This window comes from Lycium ferocissimum, chromosome 9 (genome assembly GCF_029784015.1).
Source record: "Lycium ferocissimum isolate CSIRO_LF1 chromosome 9, AGI_CSIRO_Lferr_CH_V1, whole genome shotgun sequence".
Taxonomy (NCBI): Eukaryota; Viridiplantae; Streptophyta; class Magnoliopsida; order Solanales; family Solanaceae; genus Lycium; species Lycium ferocissimum.
The window spans coordinates 34,921,836-34,945,005 of record NC_081350.1 but is presented as its reverse complement, the minus strand read 5'-3'; the positions used below and the strand labels follow the sequence as shown (position 1 = coordinate 34,945,005).

The 23,170-nt window shown below is 36.3% G+C and overlaps 1 protein-coding gene across 6 annotated transcripts; it reads right to left on the bottom strand.

Moving 5' to 3' along the window:
* Positions 1 to 674: 674 nt before the first annotated feature.
* LOC132030430 (SNARE-interacting protein KEULE) lies at positions 675 to 22,223 on the bottom strand. Of its 6 annotated transcripts, none has more exons than XM_059420060.1 (21): positions 21,965 to 22,223; positions 14,116 to 14,174; positions 13,316 to 13,397; positions 12,024 to 12,102; positions 9,282 to 9,332; positions 8,381 to 8,477; positions 8,250 to 8,282; positions 6,734 to 6,859; positions 6,473 to 6,664; positions 6,297 to 6,380; positions 6,119 to 6,217; positions 5,964 to 6,040; positions 5,233 to 5,329; positions 3,580 to 3,705; positions 3,409 to 3,504; positions 2,720 to 2,839; positions 2,561 to 2,635; positions 2,007 to 2,203; positions 1,748 to 1,838; positions 1,530 to 1,619; positions 675 to 1,025 (listed from the first exon to the last, which is right to left on the bottom strand). In XM_059420060.1, exons 1-21 carry the CDS (start codon positions 22,035 to 22,037, stop codon positions 972 to 974), a joined length of 1,998 nt encoding a protein of 665 aa, XP_059276043.1. In that variant the 5' UTR covers positions 22,038 to 22,223; the 3' UTR covers positions 675 to 971. The 6 variants fall into 6 exon arrangements, with proteins under 6 accessions (XP_059276043.1, XP_059276041.1, XP_059276042.1 ...); XM_059420058.1 differs by having other exon boundaries at positions 2,561 to 2,638; positions 21,965 to 22,221; XM_059420059.1 differs by lacking the exon at positions 21,965 to 22,223 and adding an exon at positions 20,350 to 20,445 and having other exon boundaries at positions 2,561 to 2,638.
* Positions 22,224 to 23,170: the final 947 nt, after the last annotated feature.

The window sequence follows — 23,170 nt, the reverse complement described above, 5'->3', positions numbered from 1 at the left end:
TTTGTGAGGATATTTGGCATCTCAGCCGTTATCTCGATGATGTAGCTTTTAGATATATTAGTAGACATGCTAATACATGTAGCCATAGATTAGCAAAGTCAACTTCATCACTATTTCATGAAGTCTCTTGGTCTGGGAACTTCCCATGTTGGGTTGTAAATGAGGCTTCTTCCTGCTTTGTACAATTGATTTCAGTTTGATCAATGCATATCAGTGTTGTGGAAAAAAAAATTAATCAACCATACTTCACGGAAAAAGAAAAAAAAAAAAAAAAAGTAATCAACCATACGAATGATTAGCACCTGTCCCATTTTTTTAATGTCCTTCAAAATTCAGAAGATCATTGTTCTGCACTTAGAGCCTACTTTACCTGTTCTTCTTTAACCATGTTTTAGACTCATGCTTTGCAAGCAGAGTAAATTGGGATAACAAATGCTTAAACTGTTTGAATCTTTTCTTTGTACTTCCTCTGATACGAAGTTGGATGTCACGTGTTTGTAGTAAACCGAACAATCGCTCACAAAATCATCATTAGGGCATGATTAAGGAGGCGGAAAAAAAGCGCTGTCTGAATCCTGGGGCATGCTTCAACAGCAGACACCGTACACAAAGAACAGAGCGGAAAAATAATTTCAAAAAAAATCCTAAGAAAAAAAAAACCAAATTATAGAATGTTTCTTCCAAATGGGGCTCTACATTAACAGAAATTACATTATACACACGATGGAAGTCTTGAATGGGACCTATAAAAATGATACAACACACCCAAACCCCCAATTTTTTGGCACATGAACATTAACATTCTAGGGAATCTGAATGTTCCAGCAACTTTGCATTTAACCCTTCAGTGTGCCAGATATCTACCAAAAGACGTCAAAAATGAAATGAATCAACGTAGGTTCGGTACACAATTGGAATGCTAGCCTGGGAAATAAGAGATTTCGCTTGCCATCTTCGCTGGCAATTTGCTTCTAGATCTGCAAATCATCCAACGAGAGTTCATCTGCAGTCAACAGCTTTAATTTCTGCAACACAACCAACCATCACAAGTTAGTGTGGGCAATTTATATCTCAAACTTTACATTGAAATTTATCAGACTTCCAGCATATAAGCTAGAAAAGGTATGATAAGTAAAGCTCCACAACTAACAAATCACGGAAGTCCAAATTATTCAAGTTCTCTGGTCTACAACTACAAAACATTGTTTGTGGTCCAAAATAATGCAAACAGAAGCATATATACCCAAAAAATGTAACACAAGATCCAGGAAGGGAAGAGGCTTATGGGAAATTCTAAAAAAGGCATTGCAATTATCAATAAAGCAACGAACATAAAAAAAGCAATCACTCTCCATTTCCCGTAGAAAACAATAATTAGCAGTAATGTAAAAAAATGAAACCTATCATTACTTACTACTGAAGAGATTAACTGCAGTTAGTAACAAATATTTCTAGACCTCATTTATAATGGCACCCCAAATGAGAAAAGAAAAAAGGAGATAGGGGAGGAAGCAGATGAAGTGTTGTACCGTAATGAATTGTGGAGGGTCATCGATGCTGGATGAACCAAGAACTACTTCTCTCTTCAGCTTTGTAGATAACTTATGACAAGCCCGCAACTGAACCATACAAAGGAAAATGACTTTGAGATTAACATATATGACAGGTAAACTTAAACATTAACATGCTACCAAGGAAACCAAATATAAGCCTGAAACGGAAAGGGTAAAGTTTGCGAAAGTAACACCTCTGATCGTGTAGCTCCACCAACAATAAATACAAAAATGCGTTGACCCATTTTCTTGAAATCGCTTGATGCATGCCTTAGAATTGAATCACTGCAAGAGAGTGAAAGAATTAAGACTGCTACTTCCCTCAGTGCAAGATTAACAAATGGGAAAATGTGCAGTGAAAGGGAAAAAATCAGCACTTCCTTCAAATTATTGCCTAGTGCTGGCACAGAAATGATCTCATGATATAAAAAGATGAGGTACAATAATACGTACCTCGAATATCCATCATCGGAATTTCGAGGGCGGGCCCATGTAGCTGTCCTTCTCGATCTCATTGAATGAGGAGTTGGAACTTGATTTGCTTGTATTGGTGCAGACTGAGAAGTCCCATGGAAAGTTGGACTTGGATCATTCATGCAGGGATAATCATTCTTTGGTAATTCCCCTTTACTGAGTTTTTCAACAAGTTCCTGCAAGATTAGAATAGCTTTGATCAGTTAACCAACTCAAAGTAGTTTCTTCGGGTCTCTGAGTCACCCCAACTCATCAATGTGATGAATTACAGTGACTCCAGACCCTGATATTAGATTTTATTCTTGCTGTGGGAGCAGTCATGTTCCACTTTTCTTCAGAAAGCCCAAGTTTATTCCCTATCCCTATCTTTTTGGGGCAGGGTGGTGTGGATCTGAGGGAGAGGACGTTGAAGGGACCTGAGTTGTCAAGCCTTTTGACATTGTTGGCTTTACATGTAGAATCATGACAATCAAACATAATCAGAATCATCCGATCATAGATATGGTGTCATAATACACCAACATGTAGCATACCTCTATCATTGGGTAAAAACGAGACAATTGCCATGTTGTTGCTTCACCAGCACGATCTTTTCTAGCTGCGTGCTTCTTCTGTCATAAAAAATAGAACAAGGAAATATACATCAAAGGAGCTCATCATGAATGAAAACCATTTCACAGCCAATCGTATACCTTGTGAACGTCAAACTTGAGAGAGAAAGGTCCCAGTGAGCTTTTCTTATTTTCTGTTGATCCCTCCAGCAATCTCATATTGTACACAGCATTCATGTCATCTTGGGGCAATCTTGCCAACTAAATGGATAAGAATGTGAGTGCTGATGTGTACAAAATTGTCACCATAAAATGAGAGCAGCATTGTCTACCATTCAGAATAGTACCAAAGTGAAGTTCAAAATCAATGCAGTTCTAGATGGCACAAGATAGCATGAAAAGGAATCAGAATTAAAACAATGGCTACACGTGAAAATTCAAGCCAAGCAGAAAAGTTGTGTTTTTTTTATAAGGTAAAGTATTATTACTAGAAATAGTAGAAATTTACCAAGAAGGTACACAAAAGTACAGAAAAGAGCAAACAGCACCGACAAGGAACTCTCCATTACATATTTCCGAGCAGATAAAAAATTCCAGGTAGTGATTCAAACTTTCTAATAAGCGCCTATTACACGAGAAAACAGATTCTGCAGACATAAGCAGAAAAGTTGTGTTTTGGACCACCAGGAAGACAGCATAACATGCAGTAGCTACCTCATTTTTTAGATTTTCAAGCTGTTAGTAGTTCAACCAAGAATAAAAGAATCTCCAACATAAGGTAATACTTATTCGAATCAAGATATTGGAAATGACAATAACAAATAACTGACCTCCATTAACTTGGAAAGTTTGTCACTTTCAAACTTCTCAGGATGAACAGCCGCATAAATCATCAACAAGCGTAACTTGTCTTCCCTTGTCACATCCTGCAGACCACAGCTAAGTGCTCAGACAAAAAGATCTAGACATTATGGAGGTTTAACAACCTATACAATCTCTACCTGATGAACCCTCAGGAAATTGATCAACTCCTTAGTCCCTGCATCTCCGAAAACAAGGTCCTGCTCTAATTGGCCAATTTCTTTTAGAATTGACTCCCTGATAATTCTGTTTAGCTTCCCGGCAATCTAGATTAGGGAAAAAATGGTCATCATAACACACTAATGACTTTTCAATAAAAGATTTTATCCACCATATCCATTAAAAGGAAATTGAAATATCTATAATGTAAATATGTTCTCAAGTAAAGCATGACCTGTTAAAGATCATTCCACCAATACACAAAAAAAAGGTGATTATCTACAGCTACACACGATAATGCCTCACCAGTCACCATGACAATGAAACTCTCCCTACCACAAATAAAATCATATATCACACTGAATATTGTGCTACTTCAAGCGAAGCACTAGAAAACTACAGTGTGTTCAATATTTGCAAAGGTCAAATGGATTTTTTCAGCAACCTCCAGTTCCTCCTGGGTCCCGAAAGATTACACTACATTTAAGGAGAAAGTGTGACACTTCATAAATATCCACCAAAAACAAAAAAATCATGTGCATTAACTTCTATTTTTTTTTTCTGGGTAAGATGTGGCAGGCTGGCAGCCATTTATCAGAAGGTGCCATCATTTTTTCTGGCACTTGTTAGGGATATCTGGATGTGTTTCCTATATACTTCTTCCTCTCTTGTCTTATACAACAGAGTTTGATTAGATAAAATTGAGTTAAAACTGACTAGCATCTTAGAAGCATAAAACTAAGAATTGATTGGAAGATAAAATCATCTGTTCCTGCACTTGTTTCGGAGGGAATAGATGTTGATCAAATATATTTCAACCCCAGTTTTCATATCCTGTTTAGAACAGTTTTGAATAGGCACGAAAATTGAGTTAATTTAACTTGCATTTTATATAAGTAGAGTAATGTCAAAATAGTTGGAAAAATAATATATTTCAGAGGGAAAACTATCTTAAATTTTGAAATGTTAAATAGATATGAGTTCTTTAAACTTGTGAAGATCTTTTTTATAAGTAGAGTAATGTCAAAATAGTTGGAAAATAATATATTTCAGAGGGAAAACTATCTTAAATTTTGAAATGTTAAATAGATATGAGTTCTTTAAACTTGTGAAGATCTTTTTTAGAAAGTTTAAACTTGTGAAATTCTAGAGAACATAATGATTATGGAAGCATTCTAAACGTTTTCGGAAACCCAAAATGAAGTCAACTGGATTAGACAACGCATATTAGGATAGAATCCCAAATATATGTAGTCATTTTATGAACAATTATAAAAAAAATATAGATACAATTTAACTACTAGTTTTAATCATCTTCCTTGCAAATTATCTTTAATGCCAGAACGAAAGAAAAGCTCTTATATTTTAACCTATCTTGCACACAAGAGGAATCCATATTATGCACACTTGAGTCACCTGCAGTTTGCCACAATACCATAATTGACATGATAAAATTGCAATGACATCAAGAGCCTAGAGCAGCATAAGGCTTAATGAATGACATAAACAGTCTCTCTTATCCGGAAAAACAAATATCGAAACATCTTTAGTTGCTTTACATTCAAAAGTGTAGATAAAGCATCAAATTTAGATTTCCAAAGTGAAACCACCAAGTGGAATTTTCAGAAACTCACATCAACATGGAGGGAGAGCTTCTCAATTTGTTCACTGTATTGAGGTAAAGCCTGAACCATCTTTTGCAAATCCCGAGTAGATAATTGACCACTGTCTCTACAATTGCGAGAAAAAAGTGAGTAAGCAAAATAACTTACCCGATTTAGATTCTAAAGAATGGTTAAAAAGAAGAAGATGTGCCTCGATGTCCAGACTTGCAGGTATTTTCAGTTAACCCAAATAAACAGCAACTCATGCTGCAAATAGTTCTAGGATCTACAATTAAATGGATAAAGACGTTTTCTACTAGATGCAGAAATAAGTGTCCTAGAATCCCACATAAGCGGCAGTTTGAGTCTACGGTGATGCCTAACAGGTATCCAACTTGTTAAATATAAAGTTGACGGACTTAGCTATGTACAGCATCTCATGGTCAGTACCTGACACACCGAAAGGCCACCAGGCTTCTTCCATAGGATTATTTGGCAAATAGTTCATACTTTATCTTATAACATTTACCCAAAGGGAAGCTACTTCAGTTGCACACTGAACGAGACTTGGCCAGCTTTTTCATACTTAAGGGTCGACATTTGTTTGAATCAACCACAACACAAATACTTATATCACGGAGATCATCTCTTTTCAAAGTTCATTAATTTTCGATTTGTATCATGACAAAGGATACTCAATCACATACTCAAGCGAAAAAATTGGAAATAGGTCTTGTAAATTGCAAAAAATGCAGACTGACCTTGAACCTTGATGCATTTGTGCAGCTTTATTCTTTGACACAAAGTTTGTCATCTTCTCATGCAACCTTTCACTAGCCTGACAAACCAATTACTGGTTAGAGATGGCATAAACACGTCCTATTGCTAACTTAAAAGCTAGTTATGCACAACTTACATCAGCAATGTGTGCATGGCGGAGCTCTAACCAGATAGGATCATGATCCTCCAAAAGAACATCTTTCTTCTCAGGAGGGCCTCCAGCTTTGCCAGGAACCTAGCCTTACAGTAAAATGTCACTCTTATGGTAGATTCAACAGCAATTCCATTAGAGAGACCCGGAAAGCACAACTCACCTCATGCACATATTTATTCCCGTCCATGTTTAACAAGTCATGGCACATTGCATCATATGTCCACTCGTGTATAATGGGAGCAATCTTGAAAACAGAGGGAGATAGAGAAGCATGTCAAGGAAATGATAAATATACAAGAATACCATGAGAATGGAGGAAACAAAGTTGACTATAACCTGGTCTACTGATCTATCCACAATAAGCAACTCGCAAGTTTCTGTCTGTGGAAAGTGAGGAAGAGTAGATTTGTACTTTGTCAGAGAATTCCAAACGCCAGCTGCAAGCTTTGTAGGAATTAAATCCCGAAAGGTTGTCATGGTAGTAGGATCAAGCGATTTCGCAGAGCGGTAGCGCACCAAAGGAAATTCCTGTAGAAATTAATTTTAGCAAAGGCATCTCTATGCTTGAAATCTCCAGATCAAGATCTAAATGCTTACCCGCAATGAAGCGAAAACTGTAGCAATACGGTTGGCCATCACATTCAAACACAAATCACCCTTCCGAGAACCTTCCTCGTCTCCATAAAGATCTTCAAGCGCCCTCTCATTGTCGGTGATAAAACCCTATAGGGTAATATGGAAGTGTAAGGAATTGATAAATCAATTACAAAGTCTCACAGAGATGGTTTATCAACCTATAGGACGACATCAGCAAATTATACAAAGAACTTCCTAGACAGTTGCAATGCTGAAGGACCACCTTAACCTCTATCAATCTCATTTGTCATTTATATTGGCTTTTAATTTCTTTTTATATTTCTATTATTTTAATTTTTTTGATTTTTAATATTTTTTTATCATTATTTTAATTTCATTTTTACTTTTAAATTATTTTTATTTAATGTATTTTTCTTTTTATATTATTTATTTTTCAAAAGATTAAGTAAAAACCTTTGCAATTCCTGGAATTGACAAAACTATAAGACAGTTCTTTAACTGCGGATATTTAGTATGTCATTTTCGTTTTCATAGTGCATCATTTCAAGTTTTACTTTGATGACCCATATAAAGTAAGAAATACAAGCTAAGAAAAGATATCACTTCAAATATGGATGCGCACTTCCCTATCAAAGAACTAAAGTGGATCAAGAAGAATGACTAGGGAAAACGCTCTAGACTGAGCCCAGGGCTTTAGTTCAGTGGTAAGTGCTTAGCGTGTCATGTCTGGGTTAGGCACACGTCACGAGTTCAAACCTTGGCGTAGTAAAGTGGGCTCATTAACCACTGAGACACGAACTATGTGCCAGCTCACCCTTGCGTATTTTCAGATTAAAAAGCTACAGACTGGGTGATAATGTATTAACTGCATGGAATAGGACAAAAGTGTCTAGGAACCAAGAAGATGGTCAGGCTAATTGGACCTATCATGTTCTTTTTTCCTTTCACGTGCATACACCACGGAAGGAGGAGAGGAGTCGTTACACTACAAAAAGTTTCTTTATTGTCATATCCTTATACTCTAAATAATGAAGGGAAAACAAAGTTCAGGTTTGCAATCCAAATGGGCAAGATGTTAGTTTAACTCTGGTTCTTCAGAAATATCAAGAACAAGGATCAATCCATTTTGCAACATCATACACCACTATTTAGACAACCCCAAGGCAAAATCTGCTGGCAAAAAACTAGGTTGCGCGGACTCTTCACTTTGGATGCCGCATCCGTGTCATATTCTTCAAAAATACACTACTTTTGGAGAATCCGACACGCAACCGTTGACATTTTTGAAGAGTCTGAGCAACATATGCAAAAAATAAGCCATATGTAGAGCTGTTGCACCGAAATACCTTCTTACCAAAGAAAGTTACAGACAAGAAGTTTGGTATATACAATATGATTCTCAGCTTCTAGCAGCATTTTAAGGAAAAACCCACCAGAATTACATTCTCTACCAGGAATCGAAGCGGAAAAAATAACAAAATACATGAAAAGAATTTTGAAATGCATCATCACATACCTGGCTGTCAATAGCAAAAAACTCCAAATTCATCTGCGCAAAAAATCCCTCAATAAGAACAGTGACACCAATGAAAGCAATAAGAAGTAAAATTAGCTCAAGAAAAGATTCCACAAAAGAAGGATGATAACTTCTCTCAAGGCACCAATGCGAGACAGAACACTTGAGTCCTTCTTTATGTAATTAACCAACTCTTTAGCAATAGGTGAACTAAAGAAGACAAATGCCCTGAAAAGAAAGAAGAGCAGAAGATGAGAGAGAAAGAAAGGAGAAAAAATAACCAAAACAAATCAGACTCCGACATCTAATATATCTAACTTCCCTCTATGCTTTTGATAAAGTCAAGCTTCCCTCTATCTTTGGAAAAGGAAACAAAGGAATTGAAAAATCAGGCTTTAGGATATAGAGGATAGATCAGGTTGAGATAAACAGCTGGCTTCGTATACCATGAATATTCATGTGTTCTGGGACCTTGTGGTCATCACAAAAGGACAGAGGTCTAAACGTGAGTAACTTAAGAGGTCCTCTTTTTTTAGAATGCACTTATTAAACAGAGGTCTTCTCACTCAAATTGCATTTAGGTCGGACTGTACCTTCACAATGTTGTCGAGCATCAGTAAAAGACAACGTAAAATTTCATAAAGAGCAAATCTATCTTTAGGTTAATTACTGCAAGGTGGTCTTGATAGAATCTTTACTCAGCCTAGACGTAAGCTCCAAGATATAAGAGAGACTCCCAGAGAGATTGGAAGTACGGGGTTAAAAGTGAGAAAAAGCTCTCTGATAATTGGGGCAGCCTATTCTTCTCTCAAGATGTCCTCTGCCCATGCATAATATTTTTTCTTCTTCACCAAACAGGAATGTCAAGTAAAATCTTCTTTCAATTATGAATTAGTGCATTCAAAGCTATAACACAGTAATACATTATTTCTATCAACTTAAGTTAGTAAAGTAATGCACAATTGTCAAAGAAAAATAAGTGACCAAGACAAAAGGCATTCAGGATAGAACTAAGGATATTTCTGGACGTACTTTCTGTACAGAGGTGATTTACCAGCCATGTCAGATAGAAACATTACAACACTGCAAAACAAAATAAAAGGTTAATGACAAGTGTCTATATGGGTAAAGACATAGAAGCCGCATATGGATATTTAAATATAGAAGTAGAAACACAGCAAGAACAAAGAGCCAGAGTAGTAATAATAGCACTTATCGATAGAAGTTCCTGATTATAAAAACACTTTTCAACAGAAGTTCTGCTAATAGTATCACAATAACCTATGATTATAGTGGCAAGATCAAATAAAAAGATCCTTCTATATCTAAAGCTCAGTTGAAAAATAATAGGAGATTCCTGGATTACCTGTGAGAAGAACCAAACAGAATGGTAAAACCTCCACTATAAATAGAGCTTCTGATAAGAGTCATTAAACTAATTGCTTGAAATATGTGTGTTTTTCTCTAGACTCTGCATAATTACTTACGTGCAAAGCAAATTCATAGACAAGACGACCTATTAAGAAGAAGAAAGAAAAACATTCACAGACAAGATACAAAGCAAAAACATTCACAGACAAGATACAAAGGCATACTCCTCCGTGATCAGAGTCAATATTCATGATATTAAAACGAAAATATATCACGTATTTAACGTACTGCAACCTCAAAAGGTTTAAGTAACCCCAATTTAACTTCTATCGTCATATGATATGGTGAAGGATACCAAACTGAAAGTAGAACAGATTTATTAAGCACATATAGATTCATATAGGAAAAAATAAAATAAGTCTTCAACAATCAGATGTGGAAGTGTAAAACATTACTCCCTCCGTCCCATTTCATGTGACGTGAGTATAAGTTGGCGCTATTATAAATGCTAATTTTACTGGTATTTCATACTGGTCATAGTGCATGAGTTGATAGAAAAGCACTACAAGAGTCCTTAAACCCCCAACACCCCACCCGCTGAATCCAGGCAAGTCAAGACTCAAGACACAGCCTTGTCTTGAACTTTGTTATATTCTAAAACTCGCTCATCAATAAAGAGTAAATCGTCTTTGGTGGAGATGATTAGCTCATAATTTATGCCGACAACTATTCCTTTTACGGGATCAATGTGTATTGAAATTCCAACTTTATCTTGCTAAATATTCGATTTCATGTTCATGTCCTTGTTTATTACATTTGACAAGTTTGACATAGGTTGTTTCATTACCCCTAATCTTTGAACATTGACATAGGTTGTTTCTTTGGTTCACATGCAAAAAGAAAAAATGGGAGTAGATGAGAACATAACCAATAAATTAACCTCATCCACTTGAGATTAGGTTGAAGGAAATTTTTAACTCTTTTTAAATATTTAAACTTTCACTCCATACAGCATTGTTGGCCTTACCGTCGATCTATAGAACTTGCCTTCCATTTTGGTAGGTATCTTCCTATCACATAATACTCCTGTGACACTCCTCCATATCAACCATCCTACTACAGTGATATGCATAACATCTTCATCTATCATTCCATTTGCATGGAACATTGAGCCTAAATATCTAAATTGTCTACATTTAGGTACCTCAACTTCATCATATCTCCCTGGCTAAACTTGCAGTGCATGTATTCTGTCTTACTCCTACTTGTCCTAGATCTCTTACTCTCTAAAGTGCTTATCTACACGGAGTAAAAGTCAAGATCAGAAATGATCACATCCGTTAGAAAGTGCAAGTAGCGTATATAAAGCATAAAATGAGGGAATGCCACTTGAGATGATTTGGTCACGTGTTACATAGGCCTCTAGGTGTACTGGTTCTTATATGTGAAAACATGATGATTGAAGATAATAAAATAGGAAGAGGTAGACCCAAAATTACATGGTGAAAAGTTATCTGAGAGAAGATTTAGAATATCTCGGGGTGCAGGCAGATCTAGCAAAAGATAGAAAACAATGGAAGTTGAAAATCCATATAGGTGATACCAACTAGAGGATTCTAAATATATTAGAGACACAACCACTAGAGTATATTAGAGAACCCCTACTGTTAGATAATTTTTAAGTATGTTTTGACGATTCATACAGCCGATCTCAACTAGCTTCGGATTGAGGCGTAGTCGTCGTTGTTGTTTACTCCCTATCAGTGGTGGATCCAGGATTTTCATTTAAGGGGTTTGAAAAATAAAAATTTAGTGACTGGGATTTGAACTTGGAACCTCAAGGTGAATTTTGAACCCCCTAAACCACTAAACCAACCTCCTCGTGTTCAGGGTATTCAAAAATCTATATATGTACATAAAAAATAAAAAAATACCTTATATATACGGTGTAATTTTTCGCCGAGGGTGTTCGGGTGAACACCCTCCCCGGGCCCTAGATCAGCCCCTGCTCCATAGGTAGTCACATGATTCTTAAGACAGGTACAACCTAACTCCATGAGTGGATTGTAGAAGGGTTGACCCAATCTATTCTCACATGGAATTTTTAAACACATGGAACTTTAGCATGATTCTCGATAGATTTTAGAATAAATAATAAGGTGCAAATTTTTGCAAGAAGCATAATATACATTATGGATGTAACTCAAAGAGCTTCTGGACTTGCAAATGATAAAGAGATTGGGGTTTAGATCAATAAAAATAAAAAAAGATATCTTCAGGGCGCAAAATGGAAAGAGCTTAATTTGCAACATAGAAGTATCCACATATAAATGCTAGAGGATCTGAAATATTGAATTATGTAAGGAAGTCAAACAAAGGAATGATAAAGGGAGTATTCAGTACTTCTCTTTTGTTGGTTGGATGAAGTATATCGCATCCATGGATGGGAGCGGCTGCCGTCGCCTGTATATGTCTTCAACCACTGCAGAAACATTGGAAACAGATTCTTAAAGATCAAATTCAGTTCAATCATACAAGAGAGGTAACCAGTGAATGTGCAGAACACACACACACAGGATTGGGACATGCTATGACCCCCCCCCCTCCCCCGCTGAAGACCCAGCAGACAACAATATCTATTTCAGTCTGTCAAGATCAAGTTTTATCAACAATCATCCACCGATAGACAATAGTAGACAACAAACAACAGGATTGGGACATGCTATGGCGTTGTCCCATGAATTTTTTGTTAATTGACCGCTATGTTCTAAAGAAATATGAATTTATTTTATATTCTTCCTCAGGCATTAATACATGCTTCTCCAGCCCAACTTTAAGTTTGCCAATCTTTAACAGAAAAGTCCAAATCACCAGGAGACCAGTAAAAGAATATAGATTGCACCAACACCTTCAGAGGAAAAGATAATAATCCACACAAAGGTGATTAATAAGATAATTTTGCACTTCTAGAAATAGTAAAACTGGAAAATATAGCCTGCTAAAACACAAGGGCACAGAAGAAAAGGGAGTAAAAACACTACATCCTATTCAGTAACATAAAGGTGAACAGATTGAAGAGGTTAAGATTATAACTGTAACATAAATGTTACCCAATACATGATACTACCTACATCATTTATGCACATTAATTCATTATGTGACACCACCAGTATAATTTTGGATACCTTCCAGTGAAAAGTTAAACCCACATAAACCCAGGAGGAATACAATACAGATTTGCACATTCCAACGATATAACCAAAGCCGAGAGAAATCTATACAATTTAGATATGTACACTTTACGTTCGTACGTGGAAGTGTATACACAAATATATAAAGCATGTCTGACATCTGAAAGCATGTATTGTTAAACTTACACACAACCATCAATGACTTGATTCACACTTCACAGCAAATCAAGACAGAAGTAAAAAATGAATATCTCTGGCACCCAAGGGTGTGGCCTAGTGGTCAATGAAGTGGGAGGAGAACCATGTGATTCCCAGGAGGCAAAAAACACTTTAGGTGATATCTTCCCATCTGCCTAAGCCTTGGTGTACAGAGTTACCCGGTACATATGTTGGTGGGAAGTAGCAAGTACCCGGTGGAATAGTCGAAGTGCCAGCAAGCTGGCATGGACACCACCGTCATTAAAAAAAATCCAATATCCCGAAGGCTGGTCTTTTAATACTTACATGAAACTCCTTCCTCTGTGATATCTGCCATCTTGCATGCATATGACATTATTTTAACGGTTAGTTTGTCCATGATGAGTACCTGCAGGATAGAGGATTAATAGAAGCGCTATCTATGGGTTTCATCAACCTGTATTCTTGGATATTTAATAGAAGTATTTCCAGACACTTCAACACAAGTGAGGGCATAACCTTGTCAACAAATTGGTATACAGTCCTCTTACACTTCTCTAGAATTATAACAACGATCCATGAGAAGCAATAAAAAAAAAGCGAAGTTGAAAAACCCCATGATGAAAACCTGAGTCCAATTATAAATTTCTGACACGCGAACTAACTAAAACACTAAAATTCCCAAAAGAAGAAAAAGGTCGAATTAATGGTAATCACGTTACAAATGCAATAGTTGCAGCATGTGGAAGAGCAACACAAATTATTTCAAACCTCAAAGGCAGCAGATTGTGTTGGAGGGTCTGTGATGGTAGAACAGTATGATTTGTACCATTAATGAGATCTATGAAATCTTTCACATAACACAATCTTCCTACTTTTTTTTTTTTTTTAAGCAAATAGTTCCTAAGGGATACTTATAAATAATATGATTATTTCTATGAGTTTTAGACCGTAAGCAACAACAACATACCCAGTGAAATCCCACAATGTGGGGTCTGGGGAGGGTTTTAGACTGTAAGCATTGAATTGATAAGAAGCTTTTCATCTAAAACCACATAATTTGCAGTACAAAAATTCACAAACGGAAGCATTTCTCCAAACTGTGAGACAGATTGTAGTTGTTGTACCTTCCATGCTGATTTCGAGTCTTTTGATTTCGCAGACCTGAGCATTTCATATATTAATCCTACAAAATATAGAAGGAAATAGTTGGAATACGTTCATCCGAAAAGAATATCAGACGAACACACTTCATTGCAAGTCAAAATAAGTGACGACGGAATAAGACTCTTAAGGCAGAAGTTGAGATCATCATTGACTATAAACTAACACATAATATATCTATATCATGTATTTCCCATAAGTACAAGACAAGGATGTGTTAGTGCAACTTGAGAGATCATCTGTAAAGATAGTACAAAACAATTAACTGGACTGTAAAGATCGTACAAAACAATTAACTGGAATGTTTTATAGCAGATCCTGGGGTGCATTAATCGGTGACATGCAGACATGAAATCAAAGGCGGAAAGTAAGAAACTCTAAAAGTTAAACCCTTTCCCATCATTGCAATTTGCAAACTAAATCCATTGTTTTTCATTTCACAATGACCTATTTACAAACATCACAATTAATCAAAATATTTTTTTTAAAAAAAAAAAAAAAAAAAAAAAAAAACCACATTCTGGTATGAACATTGACAAATTCCTCTTGGAGCCACTCATCTAAAGCTTAGTCATATTTCAATAATTTTGTTCTTATAGCAACATATTTCAATACATTGTGTTGGGAGATTTGGAGTATTCTAAGAGGCGTCGGGATTTTGGGTATTGTAGGAGTATAAAAGTGGATGAGGTTAAGGATGTTGTTCGTAGGCTGCGCAGGCGACCGGGCCTGACGAGATCCCTGTGGAGTTTTGGAAGAGTGCGGGAAGGGCAGGTTTGGAGTGGTTGACTGGATTGTTTAATGTTATTTTTAAGACCGCGAAGATGCCTGCGGAATGGAGGTGGAGTATGATGGTTCCTTTGTACAAGAACAAGGGTGATATTCAAAGTTGCAACAATTATAGAGGGATCAAGCTGTTAAGCCACACTATAAAAGTGTGGGAAAGGATGGTGGAGATGAGGGTGAGAAGAGGCGTGTCCATTTTAGAGAACCAGTTTGGATTCATGCCGGGGCGCTCGACTACAGAAGCCATTCATCTTATGAGGAGACTGGTGGAGCAGTATAGGGAGAGGAAGAAGGACTTGCACATGGTTTTCATCGACCTAGAAAAGGCTTACGATAAAGTGCCAAGAGAGATTTTATGGAGATGCTTGGAGGCTAGAGGTGTATCTGTGGCATACATTAGGGCGATCAAGGACATGTATGAGGGAGCCAAGAACAGGGTAAGGACAGTGGGAGGAGACTCGGAGCACTTCCCAGTGGAGATGGGGTTGCACCAGGGATCAGCTCTTGGCACATTTTAATTTGCCTTAGTGATGGGTTGTTTGACACGGCAAATTCAAGGTGAGGTGCCGTGGTGTATGTTATTCGCGGATGACATAGTCTTGATTGACGAGACACGCGGCGGAGTGAACGCTGTTTGGAGGTTTGGAGACAAACTGCGGAGTCTAAAGGGTTCAAGTTGAGTAGGGCCAGAGATAGAGTACATGGAGTGCGAAGTTCGGTGACGTGACACGTAAAATTTGGCGTAGAAGTGAGGCTTGGTAACCAGGCCATCCAAAAGAAAGGAAGTTTCAAATATCTTGGGTCTATTATACAAGGAAATGGGAATATTGACGATGATGTCTCACATCGTACTGGTGCAGGGTGGACAAAATGGAGGCTCGCTTCAGGAGTGCTGTGTGATAAGAAGGTGCCACCAAAACTTAAAGACAGGTTCTATAAAGTGGTTGTGAGACCGACTTTGTTGTACGGGACAGAGTGTTGGGCAGTCAAGAACTATCACTTCCAAAAATGAAAGTTGCGGAAATGAGAATGTTGCGATGGATGTGTGGGCACACCAGGCGAGATAGGATTAGGAATGAAGATATCCGAGATAAGGTGGAAGTGGCATCACTGGAAGACAAGATGCGGGAAGCGAGGCTGAGATGGTTTGGGCATGTGATGAGGAGAATCATAGATGCCCCAGTGCAGAGGTGTGAGAGGTTAGCTATGGATGGTTTCAGAAGAGGTAGAGATAGGCCGAAGAAGTATTGGGGAGATGTGCTTAGACAAGACATGGTGCAGTTCCAGCTTACCGAGGACATGACCTTAGATAGGAGGTTATGGAGGACTCAGATTAAGGTAGAAGGCTAGTAGGTAGTCGCACCTTTGACCTATAGTCTATTGTCCTTGATTCTTGTTACTATATATTGTTTCTTGTACTTCGATTATCTTATTTATCTGTGGTAGCTACTGCTTCTTTTTCCCAGACTGCTCTATCATGACTTTTTCACTTTCTTTAGTTTCATTTTCATTTTGCTTTGAACTGCTTGTGCTTATCTGACCTTTTCTCGTCGTGTTTTCTTTTGAGCCGAGGGTTTTTCGGAAACAGCCTCCCTATCTTCCGAGATAGGGATAAGGTCTGCGTACACTTTACCCTCCCCAGACCCCACATTGTGGGATTTCACTGGGTTCGAGGTACGAGTACGAGCAACATATTTCACTACTATTCTTGTAGATGAAAAGGAGAACTTGACCAGGAAGTTACGCATTCAGTAAGAGTATTGAGCTAAACAAGCAAACAAACAGGGAGGTTATTGTCATAGGCTCAAAAAATTAAGGTTAGATGTATATCATCACCGTACTACTAATTCGCACTTTAGTTGCAAAGCATTCTCTTTGCTCCATGGATGTCAATCTTTATTCTTCCTTTTTTGATGATTGAGAAATACGTTAGGAGCCAACCCTTAGGGACAACCACAGCCTTCTAAACTCGGGAATGATGATCCTGTTCCTCTACCCATCTCCACTTAAATACTGGATTTAGTTCGCTTGGTACAGGGCTCAAACTTGTGACCTAAGACACAAGTCTGTCAATCCCTTTGGGGACAATCTTCCTTTTTTATGGTAAAACCCCCTCCTTCCAACCTTGTGCGCAGCCAACAATGGTCCTTCCCCCTTTGCTTACTTGTTGACTCGAACTCAACAACATGCTGGTTGGAGATAGTGTTCGTCACTATATCAACCTCACTTGTCTATTCCTACGGTGACAATCTACTAAATTTCCTTAGGATTTTAGTGCAACATAGGAAAAAAAATTAATTGACCAAAATGGATATAGAGAATTCATATAATAGACCCGAACTAATTTGAAATTGAGGCTAGTTGACTGACTGATTGATTGCTCAATTGTTGCTTCAAGGGAAGCTTTCCTTATCCTTTTCCGGGTAAAACAAGTTCAGTGATTTTCAACTCCTTAATTTGCATCCTCTCAAGATAACCTCCTTATGTCTAGCAACTGTTTGTTTTTTTCCTTTATTGGATTGATGGACGGCCAGCTCCTGTCATGGCTAGGTAATTATTTGACTCATCTCTCTCTCTCTCTCTCTCTCTCTCTCTCTCTGCAAGACAAGGAAAAAAGAATGCTAGTCCCTATTCTATATTCTTGTTTATGGTCCACCTTAATTTGGTTTTTACACCAGTACTATTTCCCTCCAACTCCGGCTAACGAGTGATATTTGACTACTGAGAGTAATTGAATTCCACGCCTGTTGATTCAAATGTTAGATGCTTTAACCAAATGTAATCCTAGTAAAGCCACCTCTAGCACATATTCAAACCAACTCTGACTTCAAATTCTAGATTTTGCTGGGAGTTTTGCAACATGTGGCACTAGATGAAAACAAGAGATATCCAGGTTTGGTTGGTTAGTAAATCTGAAACTTTTCCTGTCAGTCGTATAAGTAGTCCTGAAGCAGTAGGGTGGTTGGGAGAAGGAATGGCCTTGAAAAGTGATTTGGAAATCCTTTGTTCCACCTATTTCCATGTGTTGCTTTGGTAGCAGTAAGGTGCATGTTACAAAATATATTACAGAAGAGAGGTATTTCACTATGTAATAGTTGCTTTCTTTGCAGTAGTTCTTCGGAGAAAAGCATCCATTTATCGTTACATTGCAGCTACACTTGGCGGATTTGGTCTCTATTTCTCAACTTGTTTGGAGTAAGCTGGGTAACGCCACGAGATGTCAAGCAACTTGAATTATGTTGGGATGGAAAGAGGGTGGATAGCAGATGCAAACAAATGTGGGAAGACTATTACCGCGTGTATCATCTGCACTTTGTGGCTTGAAAGAGACAGGAGATGTTTTGAAGGGAAGGCTGAACATATTTCTTTTGTCAAGTTTATGCTTTAGAGCTTATACGTTTGGTGCAAAGGAAACACATCAGAAAGTATGTTACAGTTTTTGGATTTTTTGGACTCTTTGAGTCAAAAAGGGGAAATTGTATGTTCTGCTTCTTTCGTACTCTATTTAATACCTTCTTGATGCTGATATTAAGAAATTACTCTTTGGGAAAGAAATTTTTAGAGTCCTATATCGATAGGAACAAAAAGAGAGATAAAGTTTCAAGCTTGGGTTTGACAGCTTAATAATGCTCTTCAGTCCTAAAATCCATTGGGGCTTAGGTGGTAGAAGTCCAAAGAGGTAACAATCAAGCGTGTGTTCTTAAAGATCACAAAACTGTCAGTGTCATGTGCCTAGGCACATCCCGCCTACGGCATTACAGAAGTTCTAAAATTAACAAGGTACAACGAACCAAAAACAAGAAGTCCAAACCAGGGAAGATGTTTGGTCTAAACTAAGGCATCATATTAAACAACACATCAGAGAGTTAGGTGTTTATTGCATTTTCTATGCTCCCTCTTAACAACATAGCATATTTAGAAATTAACTTTTGACATGAAAGTGTTTATCCAAGGTTAAAAAAGTAACATTGTATAAGGATTAAAGTGCCTCACATATATGATTTGAAGGATTAAATCAAGGACTTTGACAATGAGATTACCAAATTATAATTCTCAACTGATAATTAACGTCGAACTAAGCAGCAAATAAATGAACTAAGTATGCCTCAATTCCAAGCTAGTCTAGATTGGGCGTATTAATCCTTTATATCCAGTCCGCTTTATTCAGACACATTTCGTTACAATTCTAGCAAATAAATTGTCTTCAAGTAAGAAGACAAACAAAAAGGAAAAAAAGTATTCAGTAGTTACATAATAAATCCTCACACCACAACTCACAAGACTGGATCAAGGAAGGAGCATTTCTACTACACTAGCATATTGATATAATGCCCTAATAGTTGCAAAACAAAGGCTAATTACATGTATTTAGAAGCAAAATTATGAGAAAATGATTACAATAGATACAAAATTATATGTTACGAAATACACAAATTTGCAAGGCTGGATCAAGGAAGGAGCATTTCTATTACACTAACAGATTGATAATGACCTAATAGTTGCATCAAAGGCTAATTATATGCATTTAGAAGCAAAAAAATTGTAGAATACTCACAGCCACGTATAACAATACAACAACAACTTACCCAGTGAGTCACGTATAACAATACTGGTAAATAAATTGTCTTAAAGTAAGAAGAGAAACAAAAAGGAACAATTATTCAGTAGCAAACAATCCTCACACCACAATTTACAAGGCTGGATCAAAAAGGAGCATTTCTACTCCACTAACAGATTGATAATGACCTAATAGTTGCATCAAAGGCTAATTACATGTATTTAGAAGCAAAAATATGAGGAAATGATGATTGTAGAATACTCGCTGTCACCAAATAATAATTCTCAAATGACCGTAATTAGCATTGAACTAAGAACCTAATCAATCGATTGACTATGCCTCAATCCCAAACTAGTCTAGGTTGGGCGTCTTAATCCCTTAAATCCAGTTCGATTTTTCAGGCTCATGTCATTACAATACTGGTAAATAAATTGTCATAAAGTAAGAAGAGAAAAAAAAAAAAAAAAAAAAACAATCAGTAGCTACATAATTATATGTAATTAATCCTCACAATAGAATTTTGCAAGGCTGGATCAAGGAAGGAGCATTTCTACTTTTCTATTATACTAACAGATAGATATAATGCCCTAATAGTTGCATCAAAGGCTAACTAGACGCATTTGGAAGAAAAAACACGATTGTAGAATACTCATAGTCACGTATAACAATACTGGTAAATAAATTGTCATAGGAACATTTATTCAGTAGCAATAAATTCTCACGCCAGAATATACAACGTTAGATCAAGGAAGGAGCATTTCTATTCGACTAATGCCCTAATAGTTGTATCAAAGATTAATTGTATGCATTTAGAAGCAAAATTATAACGAAATGATGATTGTAGAATACTCACTGTCATGTATAACTTGCCGGAAGTTCTTATAATCGCTGCCTTGAGACAACGTATCGGAATCAGACATCGACATATTTGATTTTCCACCAAAACAAAAAAATATACAATTGCCTCTCTCTCTCTCTCTCTCTCTCTCTCTCTCTCTCTCTCTCTCTATCTATCTCTCTCTCTCTCTCTCTCTCTATCTCTCTCTGTGGCGTTTAGTAATTGGTCGATCACACAGATTCAAAATTCTCAGTGGTTTAACAATCCCATAGAGAGAGATTAAAAAGTTACATTGTATAAGGATTAAAGTGCCTCACATATATGATTTGAAGGATTAAATCAAGGACTTTGACAATGAGATTACCAAGTTATAATTCTCAAATGATAATTAACGTTGAACTAAGCAACGAATGAATGAACTAAGTATGCCTCGATTCCAAGCTAATCTAGGTTGGGCATATTAATCCTTTATATCAGGTCTGCTTTATTCTGGCACATTTTGTTACAATTCTAGCAAATAAATTGTCTTCAAGTAAGAAGAGAAACAAAAAGGAAAAAAGTATTCAGTAGCTACATAATAAATCCTCACACCACAACTCACAAGACTGGATCAAGGAAGGAGCATTTCTATTACACTAAGAGATTGATAATAGTTCCAAACAAAGGCTAATTACATGTATTTAGAAGCAAAATTATGAGAAAATGATTACAGTACTGGTAAATAAATTGTCTTAAAGTAAAAAAGAGAAACAAAAATGAAAAAGCACTCAGTAGCTACATAATTATATGGTACGAAATACACAAAGGAAGAAGCATTTCTATTCCACTAACAGATTGATAATGACATAATAGTTGCATCAAAGGCTAATTATATGCATTTAGAAGCAAAAAATTGTAGAATACTCACTGTCACGTATAATAATACTGGCAAATAATTTGTCTTAAAGTAAGAAGAGAAACAAAAAGGAAAAATTATTAAGTAGCAATAAATCCTCAAAGCACATTTTACAAGGCTGGATCAAGGAAGGCACATTTCTATACCACTAACAGATTGCTAATGCCCTAATAGTTGCATCAAATGCTAATTACATGAATTTATAAGCAAAAACATGAGGAAATGATGATTGCAGAATACTCACTGGACCAAATAATAGTTCTCAAATGAATGTAAAACAAATTAACATCGAACTAAGCACCTAATTAATCGACTAACTATGCCTCAATTCCAAGCAAGTTTAGGTTGGGCATATTAAATCTTTATATCCAGTCCGCTTTATTCAGGCACATTTCATTACAATACTGGTATATAAAAAGTATTCAGTAGCTATATAATAAATCGTCACACCACAATTTACAAGGCTGGATCAGGGAAGGAACATTACTATTCCACTAACAAATTGAAGATGCCCTAATAGTTGCACCAAATGCTAATTACATGTATTTAAAAGCAAAATTATGAGGAAATGATTACAATACGGTAAATAAATTGTCTTAAAGTAAAAAGGCAGTCAGTAGCTACATAATTATATGTTACCTAATAAATTTGCAAGGCTGGATCAAAAAGGAACATCTCTGTTACACTAACAGGTTGATATAATGCCCTAATAGTTAAATAAGAGCAAATACTTACTGTCACGTATAACTTGCCGGAGGTTCTTATAATCGCTGCCTTGCGACGACGTATCTGAATCCGACATCGACATATTTGATTTCCTTCTAGAAAATTCGAATTTGCCTCTCTCTCTCTCTCTTTGTTTGTTTAATTTGTTTAATAATTGATAGATCACAATTCACACAGATTGTTGTGATCGAAATTGGAAATTCTCAGTGGTTTAACAATCCCACAGAGAGAGAGAGAGAGAATGAGTCGTAATAATATCAGGGAATATTTTGGCAAACGTTGACTGTTGAAAGGCCCAAAGTTGAATAGTCTCCAACGCTATGACTATGACTCACCCGAATCATTTCATCTTTTTCCGGGTTGTTAAACCGGGTCGAGTATTATTATCTAGCCAAAACCAAGACTAAAACTATAATTTCGCTTCAGAAAAAAGGAGTAAATAAGAGGTTAAATCATTTGTTTTGGAGTCTCAATCAAATTACTTTCTTAGGGGGTTTTTTGGTAGAAAATATTTTTCAATCTTATCATATTCGGTTGGTTAGATATTTTGAAAAATATTTTCTTTAGAAAAACAAGACCCTTTAAAATTAAAATAAACAAGTTTTATAAATAAAATTATTTTTCCAATCACACCATGACCCTCACTTTCACCTCACCTCCACCGGCTTCTAAATTACATATATAAATATTTTTTGAATGATATTTTTTTGCTTACTTGCAACGAATACGAAAAAAAAAAAAAACTTATTTTTCAAAAAGGGGAAAAACCATTTTTCGTCATACCAACACACTCTTAATCTTAACATTTTTAAAGCTACATGACAAGTAACACTATAAATCTTAATTCATCATAATTAAAAATATTTAACAAGTGTATAAATATGTAATGATATATATTCAAATAGTAATAATGTTAAGTTCATTTGTTTTCATTTTAGATTAAGACGTACGAATCTAATTTGAATACTAAGATGTTATCACTATATCTAAATATTACATAATTAAGATCGTTTGTTTTTAACATCCGAATGAACTTAATGTTATTTTATTTTCAAATTATTACTCCTTTGTCCCAATTTATAATAAATTATATGGTACGGTTAAATTTTGAGAGATCTGCGAAATTTTGATCCGAACACGAATCTACTTTCATCTATTTACCTCACCAATAATTAACAATTCAAAGTTTAATACGCATATTGAAAAAAATTGCGG

What these genes read in the sequence shown, in the direction of transcription:
- LOC132030430 (XM_059420058.1), bottom strand. Translation starts at nt 22,037, where the DNA reads ATGTCGATGTCGGATTCAGATACGTCGTCGCAAGGCAGCGATTATAAG. An exon ending in ACTCGAAATCAGCATGGAAG is followed by an intron (nt 13,398 to 14,115) that starts GTACAACAACTA and finishes TCTATCCTGCAG; the next exon opens with GTACTCATCATGGACAAACT. An exon ending in AGCTCTCCCTCCATGTTGAT is followed by an intron (nt 3,706 to 5,232) that starts GTGAGTTTCTGA and finishes TCCCTAATCTAG; the next exon opens with ATTGCCGGGAAGCTAAACAG.